Source organism: Plecotus auritus (genome assembly GCF_963455305.1).
Source record: "Plecotus auritus genome assembly, chromosome: 5".
NCBI lineage: Eukaryota > Metazoa > Chordata > Mammalia > Chiroptera > Vespertilionidae > Plecotus > Plecotus auritus.
The window spans coordinates 111,146,820-111,163,241 of record NC_137776.1 but is presented as its reverse complement, the minus strand read 5'-3'; the positions used below and the strand labels follow the sequence as shown (position 1 = coordinate 111,163,241).

At 44.2% G+C, this 16,422-nt stretch overlaps 1 protein-coding gene across 3 annotated transcripts in view; it reads left to right on the top strand.

The window, feature by feature from the left end:
* LOC308248628 (F-box/WD repeat-containing protein 12-like) overlaps positions 1–16,168 on the top strand; it is a 53,100-nt gene extending 36,932 nt beyond the window's left edge. For 2 of the 3 annotated variants that reach the window (XM_080668762.1, XM_080668763.1), the window contains 7 exons: positions 1,923–2,132; positions 6,275–6,433; positions 7,530–7,740; positions 8,833–9,011; positions 9,095–9,222; positions 15,343–15,452; positions 15,646–16,168. In XM_080668762.1, the coding sequence (XP_080524888.1) occupies positions 1,923–2,132; positions 6,275–6,433; positions 7,530–7,740; positions 8,833–9,011; positions 9,095–9,222; positions 15,343–15,452; positions 15,646–15,665 (1,017 nt within the window). In that variant the 3' untranslated portion in view covers positions 15,666–16,168. The remainder of the gene's footprint in view (positions 1–1,922; positions 2,133–6,274; positions 6,434–7,529; positions 7,741–8,832; positions 9,012–9,094; positions 9,223–15,342; positions 15,453–15,645) is intronic. The other variant, XR_013960630.1, reaches the window with a different exon arrangement.
* The last annotated feature ends 254 nt before the right edge of the window (positions 16,169–16,422 follow it).

The window sequence follows — 16,422 nt, the reverse complement described above, 5'->3', positions numbered from 1 at the left end:
GGATGTCCAACTGCTTGTTTAGAACACTCCCCGAGGGGTCCCGGATTGGAGAGGATGCAGGCCGGGCTGAGGGACACCCCCCCCCCCCAAATGCACGAATTTCGTGCACTGGGCCTCTAGTATTATAATTATGTGCCGGGGCTGACTAGCAGACCCTGATCAACGGATGAATGATTACTCTGACACACATTTCTGTGAAAAAGAGGGCTAAGGGACTGCCTGGCAATAGGAACCAGACAGCCTCTTCAGGCTTTTATTGTAATAGCAGTTTGAGATAAAGTTTAACTTTTAGATACAATCCATAGGGTAAGCATTCTTGGGAGGACACATGCGTCTGCAGTGTCCTTTAAGCAAGGACACCTAAAGATTAAGCATAAAGATTCCAGTAAACACCCGAGGGTCTACATGTACACAGACTTGTTTGGAAAGGTCAAGGAACAATTATGGGCGATCACCTTCAGCCAACTCCCCTAGGGAATTCAGATAAATAGGGGTGGCCACCTTCAGCTAACTCCCCTAGGTCGAAATTTCCTCCTTACAGACTTTCCAACCAAGTCTTCCGTGCTCCCCCACAATTATGTCAATGCTTTTCACAGGCAAGCCTTGAGGTAGCTAACATTTTGCTTTTCCTTAAGTTAGTAATTAGTCTTTTAAATTTTTTTCTTAGTTTTCTATGTACTCACAATATTTGTCTCCATGTTTTATTTGCTGTTCCCTGGAGAATTCTAGGGTTTGAGTTTGTCTTTTTCTAGCATTGAAGTATCTGGTACCACCAGCAACTTCCGACTGCCCCCAGCCCCACACCTCTCATTTTTGGACCACATCAGGTGGAGTCAGGGTCCCCAGGCCATCACTGGTCGGCATCTTTCTGCCCTGTTCCGCTGGCCACTGCTTCCCATTCTGAAATAGGAAGGGGAGTTTAACTGCTCCTTCGCCCATTTCCTGCCACTAACCACTGGTAAACACCCTGTGTCTTCCAAAGCTCACCCTCAGTCCGTCTACAGGCCGAGTTCTGTCCCACTGATGGCATGTTAGCTAAGCAACAGAAATCAACTGTTGATTTATTGGCCTGTGGGGAAGAAAGAAACTAGTGGAAGAATACTGAGATATCAGGTGTGGGAAAAGAGATGGAGACCATGATTCAGAGATAACATAATAAAAAAAGGATCAGAATAACCCCAAATTAGAAAGAAACCTTGTGTGTGAGCTCTGGGAGACTCAGGAACAGTGGCTAGTGGGTTGGTTCTCAGATGCCATCTTAATGTACCATGGGCCCTCTGGCACTTGGGCTCTTGACCTCTCCAATCCAGTTCTCAGAATCCCGGGAAGAGACCATGGAATTGACCCAGCTTGGGCCACTGGTTTTCCTCTGGGCCTGGGCCTGGGCCTGGGCCAGGGCTGGCCTGTGGTGGTTCTGCTGGGTTCACTGTAGGGAAGTGGGTGTTCCGGCCAGGGCAGCTTCAGATATGCAACACAAACCATTCATATCCACAAGCCCAATTAGCTTTTCAGTGAAACTCTGAGTGAGATGCTCCGTGTGGAGGCTCTGTGTGCAGCCATTTGTGGCCAGGTCCCAGCCAGGTGTGTAGTGTTGGATCCCGCCTCCCTGCCTAGCCTTTCTCAGCTGAGCTGTAGGTCACCACTGGAAGTGCAGCAGACATATTGGCCAGTGTGCATGCAGGACCCCACCCTGGGTCCACTTGGGGATGCCACCCAGTCCCCCCAAAGTCTCTACACACCCACACTCGGCCACCTCCGTGGTATTCCCTGCCCTGCTGTCTGTTAGTCTCGTGAGGATGGGGATAGGGTCCTTTCACCTGCATGTCCCAGTGTGTGCTGGTTGAGGGATGAATGAAAAGAATGTGTGTTTATGAAATAAACTGCTCTATATAAGTTCTTATATTAATCTTATTGTTTCCCAGGGCATGGAGATCTGGTCTAGCCCTCTACAGCCTGCTGCTCTGGTGAATTTGGTGACTTACCCTCAGCTGCAGCTGGTTGTCACTGTGGATGCACAGGGACTCATCAAAGTGTGGGAAGCAGAGAGCGGGTGTGAGTCAGCCTCCTTCTGCCTGCCTACACACTCGTCTGCATTGGAGGCCTCTGACCATCCAGAGGGCCCCTTCCTGCTGGTGAGTGATCCGGCTCTCAGGAGCCTCTGTGGGTGCTAGCTGTCTCCCAGCCAAGGGCACAAAAAAAGTTGGAGTGCAGGGTCACGGAGAGTTGGAGCATTGGGTGGATTATCAGGTGTTGCAACCTGGCAGTAAGGCTGGGCTGAGAGTAAAGTCTTCACACCTGCTGCAGCTCAGCACTCCTATCACCGGGTCGGAGTAAACGGAAGTCCTTTCTGGAAAAGGATACCAGTACCCCAGGCCTCACATTATTTCTCTTTTCAGACATAGCATCCATCACACACTTAAAGCTAACTAGCGGATAAGAATAGTACCAACTAGCCCTGGCCAGGTGGCTCAGTTGGTTGGAGTGTCGTCCCATACACCAAAAGGTGGTGGGTTCCATTCCTGGTCAGGGGACATACCTGGGTTGTGAGTTCAATCCCCAGTTGGGTCTAGTACAGGAGGCAAACTGATCAATGTTTCTCTCTTTCTCCCTTTCTCTTTCTGTAAAACCAATAAAAACATACCCTTGGGCAGGGATTAAAAAAAAAAAAGAATGGTACCAACTAGAACTGGCAGGTTAAACAGTAGACAATTTGAGAGAGCCACAGGGGCTTCGGATAGTGTGGTTATTTGACACAGACAATAAGACACCAATGGTTGCTATGATCAGAGAGGCGAATTTCAGCAGACAACTTAAAGCTATAAAAAATGACATAGACACAGACCACAGCATGGTGATTACCAGTGGGAACGGGTTGTAGTGGGAGGTGGAATAGGATAAAGGAGGGATAAATGGTGATGGAAGGAGACTTGACTTTGGATAGTGAACACACAATACAATATACAAATAATGTATCACAGAATTTACCCCTGAAACCTATATAATTTTATTAACCAATGTTATCCCAATAAATTCAATAAAAATTTTAAAAAGCTATAAAAAATGATTTAGAAAATAATCAGAACAGGAAAACTGAAAAGCAAAGGTCAAGAGATCAGTGAATGGACTTGATGGAGGGTGGACAGTGGAACCACACAGAGAGATTGGGGAGGATGGATGGAGCTGTGGGCACTGGCAAGTTCTACTTCTTAGCTTAAGTAGTGACATGAATATTTTCTTTGTAATAATTAATTGAGCTCTACGTTTGCTTTGTGCATTTTGCCATATATATGTTATATACATCAATTAAAAAGTTAGAATACGGAAGGAAATTAGTGAGCTGAAAGATAACAATGGTCTGGAACAGAACCGGGATAGCAAGAGTGTAAATGCGGAAGAGAGGGTAAGAGACATGGACAAGCTTCTGAGACATTGTGGACACAATCACCCGTGGCTCTTGTGTAAAGGCAGCTTCTGATTCTGTGGGTCCCTGGGGATGCCCGAGATGCTGACTTTTTAACGGGCTTCTTGGGAATATTGGGACTGCCAGTTCTTTTGAGTAGCAAGACCATAAGGATCTATGAAAAAACCTAGTACTTGAAATCCCCGGAGTAGGTGAGGCACCCAATATTTTATATCAATAAAAATACGTTTAAAAAATGTAAAAGTCTTGATGCTGAAGGATAGCCTGACTGGGCACCAGATCCCTGCTCACACTTCTCTTGAATTTTGTGAAACTATTATTTCACTGTTTATGTTTCTGTTGAAAAGTCTACAGGTACCTGACTTCACTTGTTAGAAACTTGGATATTTAAACTCAAAGGCCTTAAAGATATTTTGAAATATTTAAAGTCTAGTGGTTTCATTGTGATATGTCTATAGTGATCATCCTGGGTCACCCTTTCAATATATAGATTCAGGGTTTTTTATTTCTAGAAAGTTTCACTATATATGAATTTTAGTTATTAATCTGTTAATGAAGCGTTCCTCTGTAGGAACTTAAGTCATGTTTATTAGACCTTCTTGCCTATCTTCTTAGATACTTTCCGATTCATTTTAGCCTTTCATTCTACCTTTGTTCTCTTACCTGTTTTCTTTCTCCTCTTCTAGTGCCCTTATTTGTTCAGAGAATGTTTTCTCTCTTAGGTTTATTATCTTCATTTTTTCCCCTTAATCCTCACCCGAGGATATTTTTCCATTGACTTTTTAGAGAGAGTGGAAGAGAAGGGAAGAGACAGAGAGAAAGAAACATCGATGTGAGAGAGACACATCAATTGGTTGCCTCCTGCATACACCCCGACTGGGGCCGGGTACCAAGCCTGCAACCGAAGTACATACCTTTGACTGGAACCCGGGACCCTTCAGTCCACAGGCCAACACTTCATCCACTGAGCCAAACTGACTGGGCTATTATCTTCATTTGTGAAGTAACTTTTTCTTTCTTTTTTCCTAATGTTTTTATTGATTTTTTTAGAGAGAGAGAGAAGGGAGAGAGAAACATCTATGTCAGAGAAAAACATTTATTGGTTGCTTCTTGTATGGCACCCCGACCAGGAACCGAACACGCAACCTGGGCATTTGCCCTGACCGGGAATCAAACTGGCGATCTTTTGGTGCACAGGGCCATACTGGCGAGGGCGAGATAACTTTTTCATCAGTATCTTTCCTGAATTAATTTCTCTTATTTAGTATCTTGTGTTTTTGTTTTTTTATCTGTTTCCATTCTGAGTGTTGAATTTCTGATTCCAGATGTCCCTTCATATGCTTTTATTGTGATATTTAACTCCTGTCCATGTGGCTACAGATCTCTGGTTCCTGGTGGAATAGTTTTACCAGCTTAAATGTATTGCTTCTCACTTACTTTTTCTTTTCATGACCTTGTTGGTTGCCGTTTTCTATGCATTGTGAAATGTTTGTGTTTTCTTGGCCATTAGGAACAAGTGTTTTCAGGAACAGGAAGTCCAGATTGTGTTCCAGGTGCAAATGTCTGTGAAAAATGTTCTTTCAAAACAGTAGGTGATGGACAGGCCATTCAAGAAATGAAGCCCTTGACCATTAAGAGAGAGAAGCTAAGCTACTCCCATATCACTCCATCTGTGGAAATACATTTAAAATAATTAAAACTAAATTAAAAGGCACTTAGCCCTAGCTGATTTGGCTCAGTGGATAGAGCATCGCCCTGTGGACTGAAGGGTTCCGGGTTCGATTCCAGTCAAGGGCACATGCCCAGTTGTGGGAATCGATCCCCAGGAAGGGGGTGTGCGCCAGCCTATCAGTGATTCTCTCTCATCATTGATGTTTCTATCTCTCTCTCCCTCTTCCTTCCTCTCTGAAATAAATAAAAATATGTTAAAAAAAATGTAAAAGGCAGTTATAAAATTACCTGAGGGATAACTAAGTGGTTTTTAAAATCAATTTGGGATATGCCTGGCCTTGCTAGGCAAGACAAAACCTGGAATTGAAAAAATACACAGATTTACCTAAAAAATTAAAAACATCTGAACTATAGAGCATTATAAAATTAAGACATAAAAAATCAGGAGAAAACACTATCTTATTTAAAAAATCATTAATATCATATTATTTGAAGCATAGAGATCTAGTAGAAAAATAGGTGAAGACATGAATGGTCAACTCATAGAAAAAAGTACAAGTGGCCAATAATGTGTAAAGGTGTGAAACCCAACTCATAATCCAGAAAGTAGCATCACAACAAGGCTTTTGGCCTACTGGATGAGAAAACATAAAAAAATTGGTATTATAATAAGTTTGATGAAAAATAAATATTTTGATACATGGCAAATAAGGATATAGATTGAACACTTTTAATAAAGCTTGCTTTTTTTCCTGTTAGAAGTTTTAAATCTGATACTCTTTGGACCTAACAATTCCAGTTCTAGGGACCTCTCAGGAGGAAATATTGGCATTGTCGCACAAAGATCCTTCATGGTAATGGAATTTGTAAACAACCTAAATTTCCATCATAATGGATGAAGTAAAAAGTCCTGGAAAAAAAGTCCTCTGATGAGAAAAGATTTCCAAAGAGTATTTGGAAACAGAAAAGACGGGGCAGGCTGCAGCATAGCATGTGAGCATGAGGGATAGCAAGGGCTTCTATGTGGAGGGAGGAGAGGGCTTGCTCTCATATTGTTTGAGTAATTCATTACTTTTGACTTAATAAGTGGCATTTCACCTCAGCGAGGAAGGAGTTATGTGGCCACCTGTTCCTTGGGCGAGGACAGGAGGACGCAGGTGGTCACCGCACTTCGCGTTGCAGGCGGCTTGTGCCGATGGAATGCTCTACACGCTGACGGTGCCCGGGCTGCAGCTGCTGTCCAGGGTGAGCATGTCCCCGAACCAGCCCGCCAGCCTGCTCTGCTCTCCTGACTGCCAGTGGGTGTTCATATTGGCCCAGGACTCAGACCTGAGCCCCAAGGTCAGTGCTGCTGTGTCCCTTGTCCCAAGGGCAGGCTTTGTGTGCACAGGTAGTGGGTTCTGTGCCGGTCTTGCACATGCATCTGGGAGGGCGGCTTCTCGCACAGGACCATGTCTGTGGCCACTCAGGGCCCCCAGCTGGGCAGTGGTGGTGCCGGCCTCTTCCCGGAGCCACTGCTCTCTCCAGGCTGCTGTGTTGCCCACAGGTTGGAAGGGGTTCGTTGCTTGGCTAGAGAGGACTGCGTTCTGAAGGGGCTTGGGGCCTTAGGGACATCTCAGTGGAGTGTCATAAGACTTTCAGCGGCTTGAGAACAGAGCTTCCATGAGAGTGAGGATGCTGGCAGTGTGGGACAGCATCGTTACCTGGACAGGGCACAGCATGCCTGCCTCGTGGCCAGCCCATGGCACTGAGGACCACCACCAGCACCAGAGCCCTGGGACCCAGGGAGCGTCCTGGTGATTTATGCGCTCAGAGACGTCCAGCCTGAGTGCCAGGAACCGACCTGGAAAATTAGGGCAGAGTTGGAGACCACTGGAGAAGGTCTGAGCCATGCTGGCGGATGGATGAGGCAGGCCAGGAAGAGAACAAGGACAGGCAGGGCAATCAGGTGGCAGTGCCAGGACCTGGTAGCCAGGGGCGGTGAGAGGTCTGGACGGGGCCGTGGAGGAGAGAGGCTTCAGGAAGGGGGCAAGCGGGGGGCAGTGGTCACAGGAGTGGGACCCCTTGACAAAGCAGTCCTCAGGACTGACAAGAAGTGTTTGGAACCAGACTGCCTATAAGTAGGAAGGGAACCTGGAGGCAGACACTGGAGGCAAAAGTGAGACAGTGATGTGCAGCTGCTCCACAGCAGAAGAGCCGTTTACTGGATTCACTCACCTGCCCTCATTGGGACTCGTGGACCTAGACCTCTTCCGTGGCCAGACGTGGGCTGGGCTTAACCTCGTTCCCTGGTCTGAGCCATGTGGAAAGGAGGGTCTGCAAGTGGCACAGCCGCTCCATGACACCAGTAAGGTCACGGTGGGTGTGAGTCCCTGAGCAGAGCCGGGGTCGGAGACGTCTTCCGTCATCGCACTGAGATCGGTGGTGGTGTCCCCAGGTGTTCCACTCGCAGTCCCTGCTGTGTCCACTGGAAGACGAGCCTCCTGTCTCCACTGCTCTCCCCATCGGGCTGACTTCCAGAGCCTGCTGGGCCCCCGATGAGGCAGCCAGGCTGGTGGTGATGCACAGAGATGACAACAGCGTGCAGTGGGTGGTCACCACCTACGAGCTAGGGGCTAAGAAGTGCAGGGATGCAATGAACATTCTGGGTAAGGATCCCATATCAGGACTGTGGGTCTGCATGGCACCAACATTGCATAGGATGCTTCAAGCGCAGATTCCTCGTGTTTTCTTTGGGACACTTTTTCTTTTCTCGCAGTGAATACAGTGACCCAACAAATGTTTCCTTGTTTGTGATGTTACATACTAGGTGAGTGTTCGAGCACCTGCTTTGTGTCAGGCCCTCTATGTAGCCCTGAATTCAGATATTAACTGCTGTCAGCTTACAGTCTGCCCTCTCCTACCTTACTTTCCTGCTTCCCTTCGTCCCTGCTACTTTTCCCACTGTATTGAAGGCATGTTTTCAGCACCAAGTGCAGGCAAAGATGAATAAAAGCCACAACTATTTCTTCCCCAAGGAGCTCCTAGACCAGTAGGAAAATAAGACCCACAGCCTTCTCCTTCCCTGTCTCCTAAACCCCACACTGCTCTAGACAGGCCTTCCCTCTGGTCCTTAGCATTTTTTCTTTGGTATTATATTCATGTGTTTTCATGTCATCATTTGACCTTAATTTTTATTCTGAGCTTCCTGGCAGCCAAGGAAAAAGGGAAAACGGGATATGTAATAAATAATCCCTTGTCTGATACGTGAAAGCACACGAGTTTTTCAAAAGAGGTAATTTTTTCTTCATGGTGCTAAACTCCATCAGGAAGTGATCCAGTTGATTTTTTTAAAAACAAGGAATGCTATACGGTGTAAAAGACTATGTCTTCAACGATAGTTTTTGGCAGATGTTGTAAATGTCTTAGTTCTCATGTGGTCCTTTTTCATATCACCCTGTCGTAGATGAGGAAGGGTAGAAGGAAGGGTGTTCATTCTCCCCATTCTCTGCATGGTGCTGTGTGCCAGGTCCTGTCACGTCCACCTGCACCATGTCCCCTGTACGTTAGGCACCGGATTCAGTGCGGTGGAGCCAGGGAATGGGAGGCTGAGGGAGTAAACGCGGTTCAGCCATGAATGCTGCTGTCGCTGTGAAGCCTTGCTCTTTTCAATGTACCGCATCATCTTAGGTGAGGCACGCCTGTCCCACACTCCAGCTGCTATCAAGAAATGACAATCGGTGTGTTTTTATTTCAAAAAGTACAACAGGTCACAAGTTTCATCCTGCCAGACACCATGATGCCGCCTCACCTCATGAAGGGGCACGGCTCCCAAGTGGTCCTGCTGGTGTCAGGGTCTGAGCTGGTGCTCTTCACCATACACGGCCTGCGGCTGGCAGCCTTCCAGGACCATCAGAAGCCCATCACGTCCCTGTATGTGGTGAGTGCAGCACCATCCGGCCCGAATCGAGGAACCCTACCCCCGGAGCCCACATCCCGCCTCATGTAGCTTTTCATTTCAAGGACCAGAGCCGAGTCATCACCTCTTCTTTCGACCTCTCCTTGCGAGTCTACTTGTGGAAAAAGGAGAATAAATTTCCTGTCCTCAAGAGCTGCTGTTACTTGCTTGGGGGCTCCCACCGCTGGGCCAGGTAATTGCATCTGATTCCTCCTTTACCTGTAAGATGGCCTCTCCTGGCCTCCCCACAGTACCTTTTTTTAAAAATAATTTTTTATTTTTATTGTCTAAAGTTTTATGTATATCTCCCTTTTCCCCACTTGACCCCCTGCCCCAGCCATTCCCACCCCGGCCAAGCCCTCACTCCCCCCGCTCCCGCCAGTGTCTGTGTCCATTGGTTATGTAAATATGCATGCATACAAGTCCTTTGGTTGCTCTCTAACCCCCCCCATCTCCCCTGCCATTTGTCTCTGGATCTATTTTTGTTCATCAACTTATGTTGATCGTTATATCCCACATATGAGTGAGATCATGTGATATTTATCTTTCTCCGACTGGCTTATTTCACTTAGCATAATGCTCTACAGTTCCATCCATGCTGTTGCAAATGGTAAAAGTTCCTTCTTTTCTATAGCAGCGTAGTATTCCATTGTGTAGATGTAGCATAGTTTTCTAATCCACTCATCTGCTGATGGGCACTTAGGCTGTTTCCAAATCTTAGTTATTGTAAATTGTGGTGCTATGAACATAGGGGTGCATATATCTCCCACAGTACCTTTTTAAGGATTTTCTTGGAAAGAATGTGACTGGGACTTGGAGTCCTAGCCTAGCCTACCCCTCACTACTTGGGGACCCAACGAAAGGCACTGGTCAGAATCTCTTTCCTCCTCTTAAAAAAAGATGTTCTGCATCCTCTACCCAGTCTCCTTTAATGTATAAAACCACCACCCACAGCTGGCATCACCCACATTGCCCAGATGCAGTGGGGGTGCAAAGGTGTGGTTATTTTACCCAAAGTCCCACAGGAATGCCCAGTGAGGTTTGGGGTGGGGCCTGACAGCCCTGCAGCCCAGTCTTATCCTTCCTTCATAACCCACACAATTCTGAATTCATTACCAGACCCTGGTGTGTGTAGGGGGGGTGTCCATGGGGGCAAGACTGTGAAAGTCTGAAAGTGCAGTTTTGCATCATGCTTTCAGGTTAATAGTTTGGAACCACTTACGAGCTTTCTTGCCAGAGTGCTATAAAGAGGACAGGGCTTCCAGAGTTCATATTCCATCTGGGATAGTTGTCAGTTTCTTGTCAGGAGATAGGTAGTAAATTCAACCTCCTGTGACAAACATCTCACAGCTATTTATTTATTTATTTTTAAATTTTATTTTATTTTTCTCCATCACCATTTATTCCCCTATACCCTCTTCCACCTCCACCCAGCCCTCTGCCCCCTACAATCACCACACTGTTGTCTGTGCCCATGAAACATCTTATAATCTTAAATGAACAATTACAATGCCCCAAACCAAATATTTACAAAATTTACAGATTTCTGTAACAAAACTACATATTTTTTGAATTGTAAATCAGTAGTTGTTTGAAGACATTAGAGGAAATTCCTAAGACAGGAGAATCTTAGTTCTTTTTAGTAAATAAATACAATTTTCTGGGAAGATTAAGAATTAGTAGAGAGTCAACTTAAATTTTAGGAGCATTGGTCTGTAGGTAGTTTTTAACCCTCTCAACTTTCTAAACAAAATGTAAGGCCAACTCAGTGCTCTGCATTCTGAAAAGCACTGGCATCAATAACTACTTCACTCAGAATTCCTCATTAAATTCCTTGGAAGTTGGAGGTCTGGGCTGAACCAAAGTGTTTGGGAGCCCTGCCGTTCCATGTCCCCATTGGCAGGTGGTGAAGTACTGTACTTTTGCTAGTTCACACTGGGATACATTTGTGCCTAGGTTCCCCTGTACTTGGGAGAGGCGTCATGGCCTCGCTCTGCTGTGTCTGCTTTTGACCCGAGGCCAGCCTGTGTGAAGTAAGCCCCTCTGTCAGTAATAACGATTGTCTCCGTCCAGGGGCAGGGATACCGTCCCTCTCTGGGGAGTTGCATGCTAACGCCTGTGCTTGTTGCCTTGTTCAGGTCAGCCTTTGGGGGCTTGTGCTTAGCTTTCGGCTTCACAAATGCGCTGTTTCTTTCTTTTTTATTTGTGTCTTTACGGAATTCTCTGTTGCATTCTTTACTGCAATACTGAGTAGTTAGAACATCCTCTCACTGACATAATACTGTTCTCAACTTAGCAAGTAGCACTTCTAGAAACTTCTTTATAAGTCTTTTTAAACACTGCACTGTGTGCATCACAAAGCTACATACATCCATTCACTGTAATGCACTGCTCTCGTCATGGTAAACAAGTAGAAACTTCGGAATCTTCCATTTCACATGTGCTTTTATTTTTTTTATTTTCATTTCATTTTATTTTATTTATTAAGGAGTTACATATGTGTCCTTCTTCCTACATTACCCCTCCATCCCCCCCACTCATGCCCTCACCCCCCTGTTGTCTGTGTCCATTGGTTAGGCCCATATGCATGCATACAAGTTCTTTGGTTGATCTCTCCCCCTTACCCCCACCCTCCCCTACCTTCCCTCCGAGGTTTGATGGTCTGATCGATGTTTCTCTGTCTCTGGAACTGTTTTTGTTCATCAGTTTATGTTGTTCATTATATTCCACAAATGAGTGAGATCATGTGATATTTATCTTTCTCTGACTGGCTTATTTCACTTAGCATAATGCTCTCCAGTTCCATCCATGTTGTTGCAAATGGTAGGAATTCCTTCTTTTTTAGCGCAGAGTAGTATTCCATTCTGTAGATGTACCACAGTTTTTTAACCCACTCATCCGCTGATGGGCACTTAGGCTGTTTCCAAATCTTAGCTATGGTGAATTGTGCTGCTATGAACATAGGGGTGCATATATCCTTTCTGATTGATGTTTCTAGCTTCTTGGGATATATTCCTAGAAGTGGTATTACTGGGTCAAAAGGGAGTTCCATTTTTAGTTTTTTGAGGAAACTCCATACTGTTCTCTACAGTGGCTGCACCAATCTGCATTCCCACCAGCAGTGCACCAGGGTTCCTTTTTCTCCGCATCCTCGCCAACACTTGTCGTTTATTGATTTGTTGATGATAGCAATTCTGACAGGTGTGAGATGGTACCGCATTGTCGTTTTGATTTGCATCTCTCGGATAATTAGTGACTTTGAGCATGTTTTCATGTGTTTCTTGGCCTTCCTTCTGTCTTCTTTCAAAAAGATTCTATTTAGGTTCGTTGCCCATTTTTTTATTGGATCATTTATCTTCCTTTTGTTAAGTTGTATGAGTTCCCTGTAAATGTTGGATATTAAACCCTTATCAGTGATAACATTGGCAAATATGTTTTCCCATGTAGTGGTCTTTCTTGTTGATTTGTTGATGGTTTCTTTTGCTGTGCAGAAGCTTTTTATTTTGATGTATTCCCATTTGCTTATTTTCTCTTTAGCTTCCATTGCCCTAGGAGCAGTATCGGTGAAGAAATTGCTTCGGCATATGTCTGAGATTTCGCTGCCTGTGGATTCCTCTAGTATTTTTATGGTTTCCCGTCTTATGTTTAAGTCCTTTATCCATTTTGAGTTTATTTTTGTGTATGGTGTAAGTTGGTGGTCTAGTTTCGTTTTTTTGCATGTATCTGTCCAATTTTCCCAACACCATTTATTGAAGAGACTGTCTTGACTCCATTGTATGTTCATGCCTCCTTTGTCGAATATTAATTGGGCATAGTAGTTTGGGTCGATTTGTGGTTCTCTATTCTATTCCGTTGATCTATATGTCTGTTCTTGTGCCAGTATCAGGCTGTTTTGAGAACAGTGGCCTTGTAGTACAGCTTGAAATATGGTATTGAGATCCCCCCTACTTTGTTCTTCTTTCTTAGGATTGCTGCAGCTCTTCGGGGTCTTTTTTTATTCCAGATGAATTTTTGGAGAGTTCTTTCTAGGTCTGCGAAATATGCCGTTGGTATTTTAATGGTGAGTGCATTGAATCTATAGATTGCTTTGGGTAGAATGGACATTTTGATGATGTTGATTCTACCAATCCATGAACACGGTATGTTCTTCCATCTGTTTATATCTTCCTCTATCTCTTTTTTCAGTGTCCTGTAGTTTTTTGCATATAGGTCTTTTACCTCTTTAGTTAAGTTTATTCCTAGGTATCTTAATTTTTTTGGTATGATGGTAAATGGGATTGCTTTTTTAGTCTCTCTTTCTGTAAGTTCACTATTGGTGTATAGAAATGCCATAGATTTCTTGGCGTTAATTTTGTATCCTGCTACCTTGCTGAATTCATTTATTAAGTCTAATAATTTTTTGATGGAGTCTTTAGGGTTTTCTATGTACAGTATCATGTCGTCTGCGAATAAGGACAGTTTTACTTCTTCTTTTCCAATTTGGATGCCTTTTATTCCTTCTTCTTGTCTGATAGCAACTTTTCAGTTTCCTAAAAGATTGTTGTCTCTGAATACGAATTCTGATTCTCCAAAGAAAATGTGTATTAGACATAAATTTACCAGCAACCCAGCAGCATGCCCTTAGGACCAACACAAGAGAAACAGACATAAGTCTACACAAAGACGTTAGAGGAAGGTTCATATGTACCTAAGGAAATAAATTCATCTACACCCAGACTTTATGTGAATCTTCACATCTACTCAAGAGAAATAGACATACATCATACAAAGACTTGCACGGGAATGTTCTGAGCAGCTTTACTCAACCCAAAAAGTGCAGACAGTGCAAATGGCAGCTGGTATGAATAAATCCACTGTGGTACATCCATACAGGGGAATAAGAAGGAATGCTATAAGAAGGAATGTGCATTGACATACACTTAAGATGGGTGAAATGCAGAAACATTGTGCTACACGAAAGAAGCCAGATGTATAAGATAGTACTGTATGATTCCATTTATATAACATCCATGAGAGGCAAGTCTGTAGGAACAGAAGATAAATTAGTGGCTGCCTGGGGCTGAGAGTAGGATAGGATTTACTGCAGATAGGTACAACATCTTTTTCTAAATTTATTTTAAATTTTTATTTTTATTTATTTATTTTTTAATCCTCATCTGAGAATGTTTTTTTTTCCCATTGATTTTTTTTTTTTTTTTTTTTTAGAGAGAGTGGAAGCTGAGGGGGAAAGACAGAGGGAGAGAAACATCGATGTGAGAGAGACAAATCAATTAGTTGTTCCTGCATGTGCCCCGACTAGGGTTGGGGATCAAGCCTGCAACTGAGGAACATGCCCTTGATCAAAATCGAACCTACCCTTTAGACTGCAGGCCGATGCTCTAGCCACTGAGAAAATGGGCTAGGGCACAACAGATCTTTTTGGAGGGATGGAAATGTTCTAAAACTGTATCATGGTGATGGTTGCCCCACTGCAAATTTACTAAAAATCAATTGAAGAACAAAAGACTTAAAGAGGAGGAATGATGATTCTAAAAAGGGAAAGCAGATGCAAATTCAACCTTCTTTGCCCCAAAATCACAGTGATCACTGGCTGGCTGACGGATCAGGGAGCAGCTTTCCCCTGCTCAGCCGCTGAATAGACCAGCCAATGCTGCAGTTTTCTGAGAGTCTGGAAACTGCTACATTCCACTCTTGATATTAATTTCTAAGTTGAGTAGAACTTTAGTTGCTACTTAAAGAAACTTAGTAAGTCAGTATGGACTGGAAGGTAAAGGTATTTCATGAAGGCCAGAGCAGCAGTATTCCAGAAGCAGTCTATAGCTCACAGTTGGGCTTCTGTAGGAAACACAAGAAAGTCCTTCTCTAATTTTGTTTTTGCTTAGTTTGGTTTGGTTTATACCTGCTTCATTTTTCTCTCATGCCTCAGAGCAGCACATTGTACGTTTGTCTAGGCAGACACAAGTAACATTACAGAGAACGGTGGCCTCATTAGCTGCTGTGTTCATATCTTCACTGAGACTGATCAGGAACTGATGGTTCTAAATGCTGGGGAAACGACTCAGACCTGCCAATATTAGATCAGGAGAAGTTTCCAGAATAGTCAGGATCACTGTGATTCAGGTACCTACTCCCAGGAGGGTCCAAAGCTGATATTCCCACTGCAGAAGTGATAGTATTTGCTAATTGTTACAAATGAATGTAGGTCCTCAAATGTGGCTGGGTGGAGGAGGTATGAGGATGTGTGTGAAGGCCCTATTGCCTATATATTTGTCCTTGTCTCAAGTTAACATGCAGCATGTCCTTCCCTTCACAGTGGATTTACCCAGGTGGAAAGTGACAGCATGAGCATTGTGAGCGTGGAAGCCAGAAACACTGGCACGAGTATTCTAAGGTCATACTACTTCCAACTGCAACGAGACCAAGGTAACTGCATTGGTTAAAGATCATCTCACTTTGGTGAATAGCTTGTGTATATACAGACTAAAATGATCTTTTAATTAACATTGGGAAAGGAAGTAATTTTCAAATGCCTTCGAGGGGTGGGCACTGCTATTTGAGTTTACGTAAATCATCACAGCAAGCCGATAAAACAGGAATGATTCTCTTTGTTTTTCAGACAAGGAACAGGAAACGTAACAGGAGAGTCCTTAACCTGTTGTTGGCCCAGGTTCCAGCTGCCTAGCAATCTGCCCAGTGCTATTCAGATAGTAAGTGTCAGAAAGGAGAGAATGCCCAATGCGGGACTAGAAAGCCCATGCTTAAAGAGCTGGGGGTGTAACAGAATCATTTTTGTTGTTCAAATATGTAAGTAAATGTATTTTATCTTCTTATTCTTGTGCAATGTGCTTTAGACACATTAATAAATAGTTCTTGCTATCATGTAGATGAGTTTCATGGCACTGCATCATATAATTGTAGGGAGACTTTTGTATTTTTTGACAGTGTTGCCCCTGGACTTGGCCCACCCAGAAGCCCTGACTGATGTAGTGGCATATCTTTCAGAGTTCTTAAATTGTAAGCAAGAGGATCAGCAAGCTGATGGGTTTCTGTGAGCCTTCCTCAAATCCTTTCATTAACTCCTGATGTAGCCCAAGATATTCTGTATTAAGTGGATATAAAACATTAAAATATTCTCTCTAGCAATTGACCACAAGTGAAATCTTTACAAGTTCTAAAATAGTAATTGCTGATTATTATTCAACTAGAGGCCCAGTGCACGAAATTCGTGCACGGGGGTGTCCCTCAGCCCAGCCTGCACCCTCTCCAATCTGGGACCCCTTGATGGATGTCCGGCTGCCCGTTTAGGCCTGATCCTGATAGGATCGGACCTAAACGGGCAGCCGGACATCCCTCTCACAATCCAGGACTGCTGGTTCCCAACTGCTCGCCTGCC